At 49.8% G+C, this 14,274-nt stretch overlaps 1 protein-coding gene across 7 annotated transcripts in view; it reads left to right on the plus strand.

The window, feature by feature from the left end:
• Positions 1-1,385: 1,385 nt before the first annotated feature.
• The window catches only part of LOC110504625 (actin-binding LIM protein 3), an 85,496-nt gene continuing 72,607 nt past the window's right edge, over positions 1,386-14,274 (plus strand). For 4 of the 7 annotated variants that reach the window (XM_090220149.1, XM_090220151.1, XM_090220153.1 and 1 more), the window contains exon 1: positions 1,485-1,929. In XM_090220149.1, the coding sequence (XP_090076275.1) occupies positions 1,917-1,929 (13 nt within the window). In that variant the 5' untranslated portion in view covers positions 1,485-1,916. Of the gene's footprint in view, positions 1,930-14,274 lie in introns of all 7 variants that reach the window. The other 3 variants (XM_090220152.1, XM_090220155.1, XM_090220154.1) reach the window with 2 other exon arrangements.

Consider the following 14,274-nt stretch of genomic DNA (forward strand, 5'->3'; position numbering starts at 1 on the left):
TTTGATCGCTCGGCATCAGTAGTCTCGTATCATCTCTTCCCACGTGGCTCCAAGCAGCAGGTTCAAATGAGCACTAATGTCTGACAGGTGGCGACAACATCATGAGGAGCACAGCCCTGGCAGCTCCATTCAGTCTCTGTACAAGCATGAATAGCTACTGATTGATATCAATGGTTCCATACCTGTATATATGAAACTCATCCTTTGTGTGTATTATAGACATCCAATTGATGGGAAACTCATTCACAACTCTCACTTTATCTTATGATTATAAGGTGAAAGTTATATAGTTATAAAGTTATAAGGTGAAACCTGTTTTTTAATAGCAATATTTTATTAAAAACAAGGGAATTAACTTTTGTAATGATGGCTGTTTGGTTTAGTTTTACGAGCCCTATTGTTTGACAGTGTTGGGGAGTAGTAAACTACATGTAATTTGACTAGTAATTAAGCTACATTTTGCAGTAGCTTGGTGGTAGTTGAACTAAATTCTGATCTTGGTAGTGTTTTCAGTAGTTAGTTACTTTTTTACCATGTAGCGGTGTAGCTAACTACTTGAACTACACTACTGTATTACCATGTAGCGGAGTAGCTAGCTACTGGAACTACACACTACTGTTTTACCATGTAGCGGTGTAGCTAACTACTGGAACTACACACTACTGTTTTACCATGTAGCGGTGTAGCTAACTACTGGAACTACACACTACTGTTTTACCATGTAGAGGTGTAGCTAACTACTGGAACTACACACTACTGTTTTACCATGTAGCGGTGTAGCTAACTACTGGAACTACACACTACTGTTTTACCATGTAGAGGTGTAGCTAACTACTGGAACTACACACTACTGTTTTACCATGTAGCGGTGTAGCTAACTACTGGAACTACACACTACTGTTTTACCATGTAGAGGTGTAGCTAACTACTGGAACTACACACAACTTTTTTTAAATAAAATAAAATATGGGTGAAGTATAGGCAAGAATCTCCTTTCTTTTCCAGGATCAGACATGTTTGTGTTTAATAGGCTAGATTTAACATCTGACCCCAGATTGATCTGCTCTTACAATTTGTAGTCTATGACATTTCAGTTTCATCCAGTAGCTTAGATGTAATGAAACAACTTTTTCAAAGTAACTTTAGTTCAGTAACCTATATTTCTCTTCGGGCTAGCTTTAGTGTAGCTTAACTTTCTTCCAGTGTAAAGTAATTGGTAGGTTGGTAAACTATGATTTCAGAGTAGCTTCCTCAAACAGTTCGCTGTATAAAGCTGCAATTAATATATTAGTGTGCACTAGAATATACTTCCAGAAGAGGGCGGTGTCATCCCTGTTAATTATCCGCGGATTTTAAATCCCATTTCGCCGGTGCGCCTGTTCTCCGCTCCTCTCCCTTGAGAAAACGCGCTCATTGGTGGCTCCCTGGTTCGCTCGCGTGCCACACTGAACCCGCGCGCTCTGCTCCGGTGACGTCGCTCCAGTGGGATGGGAGCTTGACGTTGGAGCGCGAGCGCTTTTCACATACCAACCGGGAGAGAGAGGAGAGCGAGCGCACAGCAGTGCCAACCATGGTCAGCGATTTGAGAGAACACTGTGGAATCAACCGGGAGGGACAACATCAAAACATGGAATGCGACCCAGCAACATTGTATCTTTCCTGTCTGCCTGAAGTTATTTTTCTCCTCGACCACTGAAGAAGAGGAGGAGGGTTGTCGTTTACGAATTGGATTCCAGAGCACCCTCTCTCATCCTCTCTTCCTCTCTCTCTCTCTATCTCTCTGTCTTTCTTCGGGTCTCCCTATATTCGCATTGAAAAGTCACAGAGTGGAAAGGATATTTTGGGTTATTGGAATTATAGTTGTTCTGAAAATAATTTTCTGGGAACATCGTATTGGATGAGAACCTGTGAGCATCATGAGTACCAGTGGTGAGTCAGTCCATTCCTGTGCGCCTCTCTTCTCTAGGTTATTGTGAAGCTCTCTACTCTAGGTTACTGTGAAGCTCTCTTCTCTAGGTTACTGTGAAGCTCTCTTCTCTAGGTTACTGTGAAGCTTTCTTCTCTAGGTTATTGTGAAGCTCTCTTCTCTAGGTTACTGTGAAGCTCTCTTCTCTAGGTTACTGTGAAGCTTTCTTCTCTAGGTTATTGTGAAGCTCTCTTCTCTGGGTAGCTGTGAAGCTATCTTCTCTAGGTTACTGTGAAGCTCTCTTCTCTAGGTTACTGTGAAGCTTTCTTCTCTAGGTTATTGTGAAGCTCTCTTCTCTAGGTTACTGTGAAGCTCTCTTCTCTAGGTTACTGTGAAGCTTTCTTCTCTAGGTTATTGTGAAGCTCTCTTCTCTAGGTTATTGTGAAGCTCTCTTCTCTAGGTTACTGTGAAGCTCTATTCTCTAGGTTACTGTGAAGCTCTCTTCTCTAGGTTATTGTGAAGCTCTCTTCTCTAGGTTACTGTGAAGCTCTATTCTCTAGGTAACTGTGAAGCTCTCTTCTCTAGGTTATTGTGAAGCTCTCTTCTCTAGGTTACTGTGAAGCTCTATTCTCTAGGTTACTGTGAAGCTCTCTTCTCTAGGTTATTGTGAAGCTCTCTTCTCTAGGTTACTGTGAAGCTTTCTTCTCTAGGTTATTGTGAAGCTCTCTTCTCTAGGTTACTGTGAAGCTTTCTTCTCTAGGTTATTGTGAAGCTCTCTTCTCTAGTTTACTTTGAAGCTATCGTCTTTAGTTTACTGTGAAGCTCTCTTCTCTAGTTTACTTTGAAGCTATCTTCTCTTCTCTAGGTTACTGTAATGCTATCTTCTCTAGTTTACTTTGAAGCTATCTTATCTTCTATTGGTTACTGTGAAGCTCTCTTCTCTAGGTTACTATGACGCGTCGCTCTCTGAGGAGTATAAAGAGATAAGACAGATGAACAATAAGACACAACAATAGAGAATAGACATGTTTAGTAGCATTCAACGAAACATTAGTTGCTAATGTGCATTAAATTCAAGATTTTATTAACATGTGTTCTCATTTACTCTGTATTGATTTTAAGTTATTCTCAAAGAGAGCTAAAGACAAAAGCCTTTTCTGTTGCTTTCCCGTCTTTCCTCTTTCCCCTCTTTTCTGTTGCTTTCCCCTCTTTCCTCTTTCCTCTCTTTTCTGCTGTTTTCCTGCCTTTCCCCTCTTTTCTGTTGCTTTCCCCTCTTTCCTCTTTCCCCTCTTTCCTCTCTTTCCTCTCTTTCCCCTCTTTCCTCTCTTTCCTCTCTTTCCCCTCTTTCCTCTCTGTCCCCTCTTTCCTCTCTTTCCTCTCTTTCCCCTCTTTCCTCTCTGTCCCCTCTTTCCTCTCTTTCCTCTCTTTCCCCTCTTTCCTCTCTTTCCTCTCTTTCCTCTCTTTCCTCTCTTTCCAATCTTTCCTCTCTTTACCCTCTGTCCTCTCTTTCCCCTCTTTCCTCTCTTTCCTCTCTTTCCCCTCTTTCCTCTCTTTCCCCTCTTTCCTCTCTTTCCTCTCTTTCCCCTGTTTCCTCTCTTTCCTCTCTTTCCCCTCTTTCCTCTCTTTCCTCTCTTTCCCCTCTTTCCTCTCTTTCCTCTCTTTCCCCTCTTTCCTCTCTGTCCCCTCTTTCATCTCTTTCCTCTCTTTCCTCTCTGTCCTCTCTTTCCCCTCTTTCCTCTCGTTCCCCTCTTTCCTCTCTTTCCTCTCTTTCCCATCTTTCCCCTGTTTCCTCTCTTTCCTCTCTTTCCTCTCTGTCCTCTCTTTCCCATCTTTCCTCTCTTTCCCCTCTTTCCTCTCTTTCCTCTCTTTCCCCTCTTTCCCCTGTTTCCTCTCTTTCCTCTCTTTCCTCTCTTTCCTCTCTTTCCCCTCACATCTTCTCTGATTCATCAATGCTTTTTATTAGCCCATCCTTGGTAATATTTATCGAAGAAGTTGCTTCAATTAGGGGACTGAGTATCAGGATGGTGTTACACCAAGCCTGAACAGCTCAGCCCCTGTTAACCCCAGTCCAGCTCCACACCAAGCCTGGACAGCTCAGTCCCTGTTAACCCCAGTCCAGCTCCACACCAAGCCTGGACAGCTCAGCCCCTGTTAACCCCAGTCCAGCTCCACACCAAGCCTAGACAGCTCAGTCCCTGTTAACCCCAGTCCAGCTCCACACCAAGCCTGGACAGCTCAGTCCCTGTTAACCCCAGTCCAGCTCCACACCAAGCCTGGACAGCTCAGCCCCTGTTAACGCCAGTCAAGCTCCACACCAAGCCTGGACAGCTCAGCCCCTGTTAACCCCAGTCCAGCTCCACACCAAGCCTGGACAGCTCAGCCCCTGTTAACCCCAGTCCAGCTCCACACCAAGCCTGGACAGCTCAGCCCCTGTTAACCCCAGTCCAGCTCCACACCAAGCCTGGACAGCTCAGCCCCTGTTAAACCCAGTCCAGCTCCACACCAAGCCTGGACAGCTCAGTCCCTGTTAACCCCAGTCCAGCTCCACACCAATCCTGGACAGCTCAGCCCCTGTTAACCCCAGTCCAGCTCCACACTAAGCCTGGACAGCTCAGCCCCTGTTAACCCCAGTCCAGCTCCACACCAAGCCTGGACAGCTCAGTCCCTGTTAACCCCAGTCCAGCTCCACACCAAGCCTGGACAGCTCAGCCCCTGTTAACCCCAGTCCAGCTCCACACCAAGCCTGGACAGCTCAGCCCCTGTTAACCCCAGTCCAGCTCCACACCAAGCCTGGACAGCTCAGCCCCTGTTAACCCCAGTCCAGCTCCACACCAAGCCTGGACAACTCAGCCCCTGTTAACCCCAGTCCAGCTCCACACCAAGCCTGGACAGCTCAGCCCCTGTTAACCCCAGTCCAGCTCCACACCAAGCCTGGACAGCTCAGCCCCTGTTAACCCCAGTCCAGCTCCACACCAAGCCTGGACAGCTCAGCCCCTGTTAACCCCAGTCCAGGTCCACACCAAGCCTGGACAGCTCAGCCCCTGTTAACCCCAGTCCAGCTCCACACCAAGCCTGGACAGCTCAGCCCCTGTTAACCCCAGTCCAGCTCCACACCAAGCCTGGACAGCTCAGCCCCTGTTAACCCCAGTCCAGCTCCACACCAAGCCTGGACAGCTCAGCCCCTGTTAACCCCAGTCCAGATCCACACTAAGCCTGGACAGCTCAGCCCCTGTTAACCCCAGTCCAGCTCCACACCAAGCCTGGACAGCTCAGTCCCTGTTAACCCCAGTCCAGCTCCACACCAAGCCTGGACAGCTCAGCCCCTGTTAACCCCAGTCCAGCTCCACACCAAGCCTGGACAGCTCAGCCCCTGTTAACCCCAGTCCAGCTCCACACCAAGCCTGGACAGCTCAGTCCCTGTTAACCCCAGTCCAGCTCCACACCAAGCCTGGACAGCTCAGCCCCTGTTAACCCCAGTCCAGCTCCACACCAAGCCTAGACAGCTCAGTCCCTGTTAACCCCAGTCCAGCTCCACACCAAGCCTGGACAGCTCAGTCCCTGTTAACCCCAGTCCAGCTCCACACCAAGCCTGGACAGCTCAGCCCCTGTTAACGCCAGTCCAGCTCCACACCAAGCCTGGACAGCTCAGCCCCTGTTAACCCCAGTCCAGCTCCACACCAAGCCTGGACAGCTCAGCCCCTGTTAACCCCAGTCCAGCTCCACACCAAGCCTGGACAGCTCAGCCCCTGTTAACCCCAGTCCAGCTCCACACCAAGCCTGGACAGCTCAGCCCCTGTTAAACCCAGTCCAGCTCCACACCAAGCCTGGACAGCTCAGTCCCTGTTAACCCCAGTCCAGCTCCACACCAATCCTGGACAGCTCAGCCCCTGTTAACCCCAGTCCAGCTCCACACTAAGCCTGGACAGCTCAGCCCCTGTTAACCCCAGTCCAGCTCCACACCAAGCCTGGACAGCTCAGTCCCTGTTAACCCCAGTCCAGCTCCACACCAAGCCTGGACAGCTCAGCCCCTGTTAACCCCAGTCCAGCTCCACACCAAGCCTGGACAGCTCAGCCCCTGTTAACCCCAGTCCAGCTCCACACCAAGCCTGGACAGCTCAGCCCCTGTTAACCCCAGTCCAGCTCCACACCAAGCCTGGACAACTCAGCCCCTGTTAACCCCAGTCCAGCTCCACACCAAGCCTGGACAGCTCAGCCCCTGTTAACCCCAGTCCAGCTCCACACCAAGCCTGGACAGCTCAGCCCCTGTTAACCCCAGTCCAGCTCCACACCAAGCCTGGACAGCTCAGCCCCTGTTAACCCCAGTCCAGGTCCACACCAAGCCTGGACAGCTCAGCCCCTGTTAACCCCAGTCCAGCTCCACACCAAGCCTGGACAGCTCAGCCCCTGTTAACCCCAGTCCAGCTCCACACCAAGCCTGGACAGCTCAGCCCCTGTTAACCCCAGTCCAGCTCCACACCAAGCCTGGACAGCTCAGCCCCTGTTAACCCCAGTCCAGCTCCACACTAAGCCTGGACAGCTCAGCCCCTGTTAACCCCAGTCCAGCTCCACACCAAGCCTGGACAGCTCAGTCCCTGTTAACCCCAGTCCAGCTCCACACCAAGCCTGGACAGCTCAGCCCCTGTTAACCCCAGTCCAGCTCCACACCAAGCCTGGACAGCTCAGCCCCTGTTAACCCCAGTCCAGCTCCACACCAAGCCTGGACAGCTCAGCCCCTGTTAACCCCAGTCCAGCTCCACACCAAGCCTGGACAACTCAGCCCCTGTTAACCCCAGTCCAGCTCCACACCAAGCCTGGACAGCTCAGCCCCTGTTAACCCCAGTCCAGCTCCACACCAAGCCTGGACAGCTCAGCCCCTGTTAACCCCAGTCCAGCTCCACACCAAACCTGGACAGCTCAGCCCCTGTTAACCCCAGTCCAGGTCCACACCAAGCCTGGACAGCTCAGCCCCTGTTAACCCCAGTCCAGCTCCACACCAAGCCTGGACAGCTCAGCCCCTGTTAACCCCAGTCCAGCTCCACACCAAGCCTGGACAGCTCAGCCCCTGTTAACCCCAGTCCAGCTCCACACCAAGCCTGGACAGCTCAGCCCCTGTTAACCCCAGTCCAGCTCCACACCAAGCCTGGACAGCTCAGCCACTGTTAACCCCAGTCCAGCTCCACACCAAGCCTGGACAGCTCAGCCCCTGTTAACCCCAGTCCAGCTCCACACCAAGCCTGGACAGCTCAGCCCCTGTTAACCCCAGTCCAGCTCCACACCAAGCCTGGACAGCTCAGCCCCTGTTAACCCCAGTCCAGCTCCACACCAAGCCTGGACAGCTCAGCCCCTGTTAACCCCAGTCCAGCTCCACACCAAGCCTGGACAGCTCAGTCCCTGTTAACCCCAGTCCAGCTCCACACCAAGCCTGGACAGCTCAGCCCCTGTTGACCCCAGTCCAGCTCCACACCAAGCCTGGACAGCTCAGCCCCTGTTAACCCCAGTCCAGCTCCACACCAAGCCTGGACAGCTCAGCCACTGTTAACCCCAGTCCAGCTCCACACCAAGCCTGGACAGCTCAGCCCCTGTTAACCCCAGTCCAGCTCCACACCAAGCCTGGACAGCTCAGCCCCTGTTAACCCCAGTCCAGCTCCACACCAAGCCTGGACAGCTCAGCCCCTGTTAACCCCAGTCCAGCTCCACACCAAGCCTGGACAGCTCAGCCCCTGTTAACCCCAGTCCAGCTCCACACCAAGCCTGGACAGCTCAGTCCCTGTTAACCCCAGTCCAGCTCCACACCAAGCCTGGACAGCTCAGTCCCTGTTAATCCCAGTCCAGCTCCACACCAAGCCTGGACAGCTCAGTCCCTGTTAACCCCAGTCCAGCTCCACACCAAGCCTGGACAGCTCAGTCCCTGTTAACCCCAGTCCAGCTCCACACCAAGCCTGGACAGCTAGACCCCAGCCCCGGGGCCACAGATCTACTGAGCTGGAGACAGCTCAAATCAAATCAAATTGTATTGGTCACATACACATGGTTAGCAGATGTCATTGTGAGTGTAGTGAAATGCTTCTGCTTCTAGATCCGACAGTCCAGCGCTATCTAACAGGTAATATCTAACACATTCCACAACAAAACCTAATATCTAACAGGTAATATCAAACAAACTCCACAACAAAACCTAATAGACCCAATCACAGACACACACAGGCCTTCCCCATAACCACTACTTTGATAAGAGGAGCCTGTGTGCTAGTGTTGGGCTGGAACTCCAGAGATCCCCCAAGACCCACACTGCTACACTGTCTTCAGTGTGTCCAGAGATCCCCCAGGACCCACACTGCTGCACTGTCTTCAGTGTGTCCAGAGATCCCCCAGGACCGACACTGCTGCACTGTCTTCAGTGTGTCCAGAGATCCCCCAGGACCCACACTGCTGTACTGTCTTCATTGTGTCCAGAGATCCCACAGGACACACACTGCTGCACTGTCTTCAGTCTGTCCAGAGATCCCCCAGGACCCACACTGCTGCACTGTCTTCAGTCTGTCCAGAGATCCCCCAGGACCCACACTGCTGCACTGTCTTCAGTCTGTCCAGAGATCCCCCAGGACCCACACTGCTGTACTGTCTTCAGTCTGTCCAGAGATCCCCCAGGACCCACACTGCTACACTGTCTTCAGTCTGTCCAGAGATCCCCCAGGACCCATAGTGCTGCACTGTCTTCAGTCTGTCCAGAGATCCCCCAGGACCCACACTGCTGCACTGTCTTCAGTGTGTCCAGAGATCCCCCAGGACCCACACTGCTGTACTGTCTTCAGTCTGTCCAGAGATCCCCCAGGACCCACACTGCTACACTGTCTTCAGTCTGTCCAGAGATCCCCCAGGACCCACAGTGCTGCACTGTCTTCAGTCTGTCCAGAGATCCCCCAGGACCCACACTGCTGCACTGTCTTCAGTGTGTCCAGAGATCCCACAGGACACACACTGCTGCACTGTCTTCAGTCTGTCCAGAGATCCCCCAGGACCCACACTGCTACACTGTCTTCAGTCTGTCCAGAGATCCCCCAGGACCCACAGTGCTGCACTGTCTTCAGTGTGTCCAGAGATCCCCCAGGACCCACACTGCTGTACTGTCTTCAGTCTGTCCAGAGATCCCCCAGGACCCACACTGCTGCACTGTCTTCAGTCTGTCCAGAGATCCCCCAGGACCCACACTGCTGTACTGTCTTCAGTCTGTCCAGAGATCCCCCAGGACCCACACTGCTACACTGTCTTCAGTCTGTCCAGAGATCCCCCAGGACCCACACTGCTGCACTGTCTTCAGTCTGTCCAGAGATCCCCCAGGACCCACACTGCTGCACTGTCTTCAGTGTGTCCAGAGATCCCCAGGACCCACACTGCTACACTGTCTTCAGTCTGTCCAGGCTCCCCTCCCCTCTCCTCCCACTGTCTCCCGTCCCCTCTCCTCCCCCTGTCTCCACTCCCACTCTCCTCCCCCTATCTCCCCTCCCCTATCTCCCCTCACCCATATCTCCCCTCCCCCATCTCCCTCCCCTATCTCCCCTCCCCTATCTCCCCTCTCCCTGTCTCCACTCCCCCTCTCCTCCCCATCTCCCCTATCTCCCCTCACCCTATCTCCCCTCCCCCATCTCCCTCCCCTATCTACCCTCCCCTATCTCCCCTCTCCCTGTCTCCACTCCCCCTCTCCTCCCCATCTCCCCTATCTCCCCTAACCCTATCTCCCCTCCCCCTGTCTCTCTTCCCAAATGTCCAGGTCTGTATGATTTAGGTCGACATCAATCTTTCTCCTGTTATTGGACGTTGTTGCATTATTCACTATTCATTCTTAGGCTCCAATGTAGTTCCTTGCCTTATTGTGTGTGTGTGTGTGTGTGTGTGTGTGTGTGTGTGTGCGTGTGCGTGTGCGTGTGTGTGTGTGTACAAATTCTATGGTGGCTATATAAATGTTTGGAATTGTTTTGTTAGTCTGTAGAATTATTGTGTCATCTGACAGGAGACGGAGGGGTTAGGTCACTATGTGGAGAACTGTCAACAGAGCAACAAGCACGAGCTGTCTGTAGACACACACAGACACACACACACACACCCTCTCAGCAGCGTGTGCTTAGAGTCAGCTGTGTCACAGCAGGCAGATGGTTGTGTGACGTGTCAGTGCTCTGGCTCCAGGCATACACACACACAGCAGATAAAGCATCTCCTCTCCTCTCCTCACCCCTCCTCACCTCTCCTCTCATCCTCTTATCTGTTCTCCTCTCCTCTTTTCTCCTCTCCTCTCCTCTCCTCACCTCTCCTCATCTCTCTTCTTCTCTACTCATCTCGCCACTCCTCTCCTCACCCCTCCGTCACCTCTCCTCTCATCTCATCTCCTCTTTTCTCCTCACCTCTCCTCTTATCTGTTCTCCTCTCCTCTTTTCTCCACTCCTCACCTCTCCTCTCCTCTTTTCTCCTCTCCTCTCCTTACCTCTCCTCATCTCTCTTCCTCTCCTCATCTCTCCTCATCTCTCCACTCCTCTCCTCACCTCTCCTCTCCTCTCCTCTCCTCTCCTCTCCTCACCCCTCCTCTCCTCTTTTCTCCACTCCTCTCCTCACCTCTCCTCGTCTCTTTTCTTCTCTCCTCATCTCTACACTCCTCTCCTCACCTCTCCTCTTTTCTCCTCTTTTCACCACTTTTCTAATCTCCTCACCCTTCTGTCACCTCTCCTCTCTTCTCTCCTCCTCTCCTCTTTTCTCCTCTCCTCACCTCTCCTCTCCTCTTTTCTCCTCTCCTCACCTCTAGTTTCCTCTACTCTCCTCTTTTCCCCTCTCCTCTCTTCTCTCATCCTCTCCTCTTTTCTCCTCTCCTCACCTCTCCTCTCCTCTCGTTTTTTCTCCTCCTCATGTCACCTTTCCTCTTTTCAACTCTGCTCACCTCTTTTCTCCTCTCCTCACCTCTTTTATCCTCTCTCCTCCTCCTATTTTCTCCTCTCCTCTCCTCACCTCACCTCTACTCTTTTCTCCTCTCCTCACCTATTTTATCCTCTCCCCTCCTCTTTTCTCCTCTCCTTACCTCACCTCTACTCTTTTCTCCTCTCCTCACCTATTTTATCCTCTCCTTTCCTCTTTTCCCCTCTCCTCTTTTCTCCTCTCCTCACCTCACCTCTCCTCTTTTCTCTTCTCCTCTCCTCTCCTCACCTATCTTCTCCTCTTTTCTCCTCTTGTCTTTTCTCCTCACCTCTCCCCTTTTATAGTCTCCTCTATTCTCCTCTTTTCTCCTCTCCCCCTAGGCCTGTTGGTGTTAGTGTTCTGTGCTGTTCCGTGTGTTATGCGCTACATTGTCTGAGATAGCCCAGAAGCTACACTGTAATTACATTGAGGTTAGACTGTCTCTTCTCATCTGCTGCTTGCTCTGTATCTCATGGTCAGTTGGTTAGAACCGTGTGTCTTTTTGTGTGTTTCTTTATGGGTATACAAGTTAGAGAGCAGCAGGTTATTTTCTGATGAAGTTTCACGCTCTGTCGCACACGACTACACAAAATCCTTCTCTATATCTCTCTCTTTCAATTTCCATCTCTCTCTCTCTTTCTTTCTCTTTCAATTTCCATATCTCTCTCTCTCTCTCTCTCTCTCTCTCTCTCTCTCTATCGCTCTCTCTTTCTTTCTCTTTCAATTTCCATCTCTCTCTTTCTCTCTCTCTATCGCTCTCTCTTTCTCTTTCAATTTCCATCTCTCTCTCTCTCTCTCTTTCAATTTCCATCTCTCTCTCTCTCTCTCTCTCTCTCTCTCTCTCTATCTATCGCTCTCTCTTTCTTTCTATTTCAATTTCCATCTCTCTCTCTCTCTCTCTCTCTCTATCGCTCTCTCTTTCTATTTCCATCTCTCTCTCTCTCTCTCTATCACTCTCTCTTTCTTTCTCTTTCCATTTCCATCTCTCTCTCTCTCTCTCTTTCCCCTCTCTCTTTCAATTTCCATCTCTCTCTCTCTCTCTCTCTCTCTCTCTCTCTCTCTCTCTATCGCTCTCTCTCAATATATCTCTCTCTTTCCATGTCCATCTCTCTCTCTCGCTCTCTCTCTATATATATATATATATATATATATATATATATCTCTTTCAATTTCCATCTCTCTGTCTCTCTCTCTCTATATATATTTATATATATATATATCTCTCTCTCTTTTAATTTCCATCTCTCTCTCTCTATATATATATTTCTCTCTCCTTCAATTTCCATCTCTCTCTCTATATATATATATCTCTCTCTCTCTATATATATATCTCTCTCTTTCAATTTCCATCTCTCTCTCTCTCTCTCTCTCTCTCTCTCTCTCTCTCTCTATCGCTCCTTCAATTTCCATCTCTCTCTCTCTCTCTCTCTCTATATATATATATATATATATATATATATATATATCTACCCCTGCTCTCTCTCTCCTTCTTTCCATTTCCATCTCTCCTACGCTATACAGAATAGGGTGCCTTTTGACCAGGGTCTCTACGCTTTACAGAATCGGGTGCCTTTTGACCAGGGTCTACTCTATACAGAATAGGGTGCCTTTTGACCAGGGTCTCTACACTATACGGAATAGGGTGCCTTTTGACCAGGGTTTCCGCTATACGGAATAGGGTGCCTTTTGACCAGGATCTCTACACTATACAGAATAGGGTGCCTTTTGACCAGGGTCTCTACACTATACAGAATAGGGTGCCTTTTGACCAGGGTCTCTACACTATACGGAATAGGGTGCCTTTTGACCAGGGTTTCCGCTATACGGAATAGGGTGCCTTTTGACCAGGATCTCTACACTATATGCAATAGGGTGCCTTTTGACCAGGGCCTATGCTATACAGAATAGGGTGCCTTTTAGAATGCACACACTGTCAACTAAACTGAGGTGGGTGGTTAGCTAACCAACATCCCTTTATTTAACAAGACAAGTCAGTTAAGAACAAATTCTTATTTTCAATGACGGCCTAGAAACAGTGGGTTAACTACCTTGTTCAGGGGCAGAACAACAGATTTTTACCTTGTCAGCTCGGGGATTCAATCTAGCAACCTTTCATTTACTGGCCATACGCTCTAACCACTAGGCTACCTACCACCCAAGGTAATTGAGAAACAGAAGTATTTCTGGCCACCAGGGATGACCAGGCGAGGTCAGGACTTATCCACAGTCACTCCTGTGAGGTGACGAACCAAGCCTTCAGCACACAGAGTTATAATCAATAGAAGAGACATGTCCAATCTATGTCTATATATTTCTATGCCTTCAGCCTTGGTGACCTTGGTGGTGGCCGGGCTGGTATGTCATCATGTGGTCTGTATTCTAGACAAGTTTGACCCACTTCTCTCTCCGTAGAGTGGCTCTGTTTTTGATGTCACTGGATAAGGGCTTGAATTTCCCGGCAGCATCAGCGGCCATGGCCGTCAATGCCCCCTTGTGTGGCCGTAATTCCCTTTAAATAAACGTAGGCTTTTTGGCCAAAGTAGCCATTGTGCTGAATATAATAATTATAATTCCCTTCACCTGGCTGCCAATCGCTGTAGCCTACCACGAAGCACCTGTCCCTCACATGGCTCTCTCAGATACAATATCTCAATTCATGTTAGCCAATGCCCATCACGTCATTGGTTCCTTCTCACAGGCATCGCAGCTCTGAAGTAGGCTACAAGTGAAGACAGGCACATCGCGGATCTAACGGCGTGCGTCCTACCAAAACGACCAGGCACTGACCTCTCTGTCCTATCAGAACAAACAGGCACTGACCATTCTGTCCTATCAGAACGAACAGGCACTGACCATTCTGTCCTATCAGAACAAACAGGCACTGACCATTCTGTCCTATCAGAACAAACAGGCACTGACCATTCTGTCCTATCAGAACAAACAGTGCCTCAAGTATGTCACAGAATCCAGCCTTTAGATATGAATAATTATCCTATATTATATCTGGAAAACATCATTGGTGTTTAGCCTATACAGTGGGGCAAAACAGTATTTAGTCAGCCGCCAATTGTGCAAGTTCTCCCACTTTACACTTCAACTATGAGAGACAAAATGAGAAAAAAAAATCCAGAAAATCACATTGTAGGATTTTTAATGAATTTATTTGCAAATTATGGTGGACAATAAGTATTTGGTCACCTACAAAAAAGCAAGATTTCTGGCTCTCACAGACCTGTAACTTATTCTTTAAGAGGCTCCTCCGTCCTCCACTCGTTACCTGTATTAATGGCACCTGTTTGAACTTGTTATCAGTATAAAAGACACCTGTACACAACCTCAAACAGTCACACTCCAAACTCCACTATGGCCAAGACCAAAGAGCTGTCAAAGGACACCAGAAACAAAATTGTAGACCTGTACCAGGCTGGGAG

The sequence above is a fragment of the Oncorhynchus mykiss genome, chromosome 25 (assembly GCF_057628025.1).
Source record: "Oncorhynchus mykiss isolate SJ-2025 chromosome 25, ASM5762802v1, whole genome shotgun sequence".
Taxonomy (NCBI): domain Eukaryota; kingdom Metazoa; phylum Chordata; class Actinopteri; order Salmoniformes; family Salmonidae; genus Oncorhynchus; species Oncorhynchus mykiss.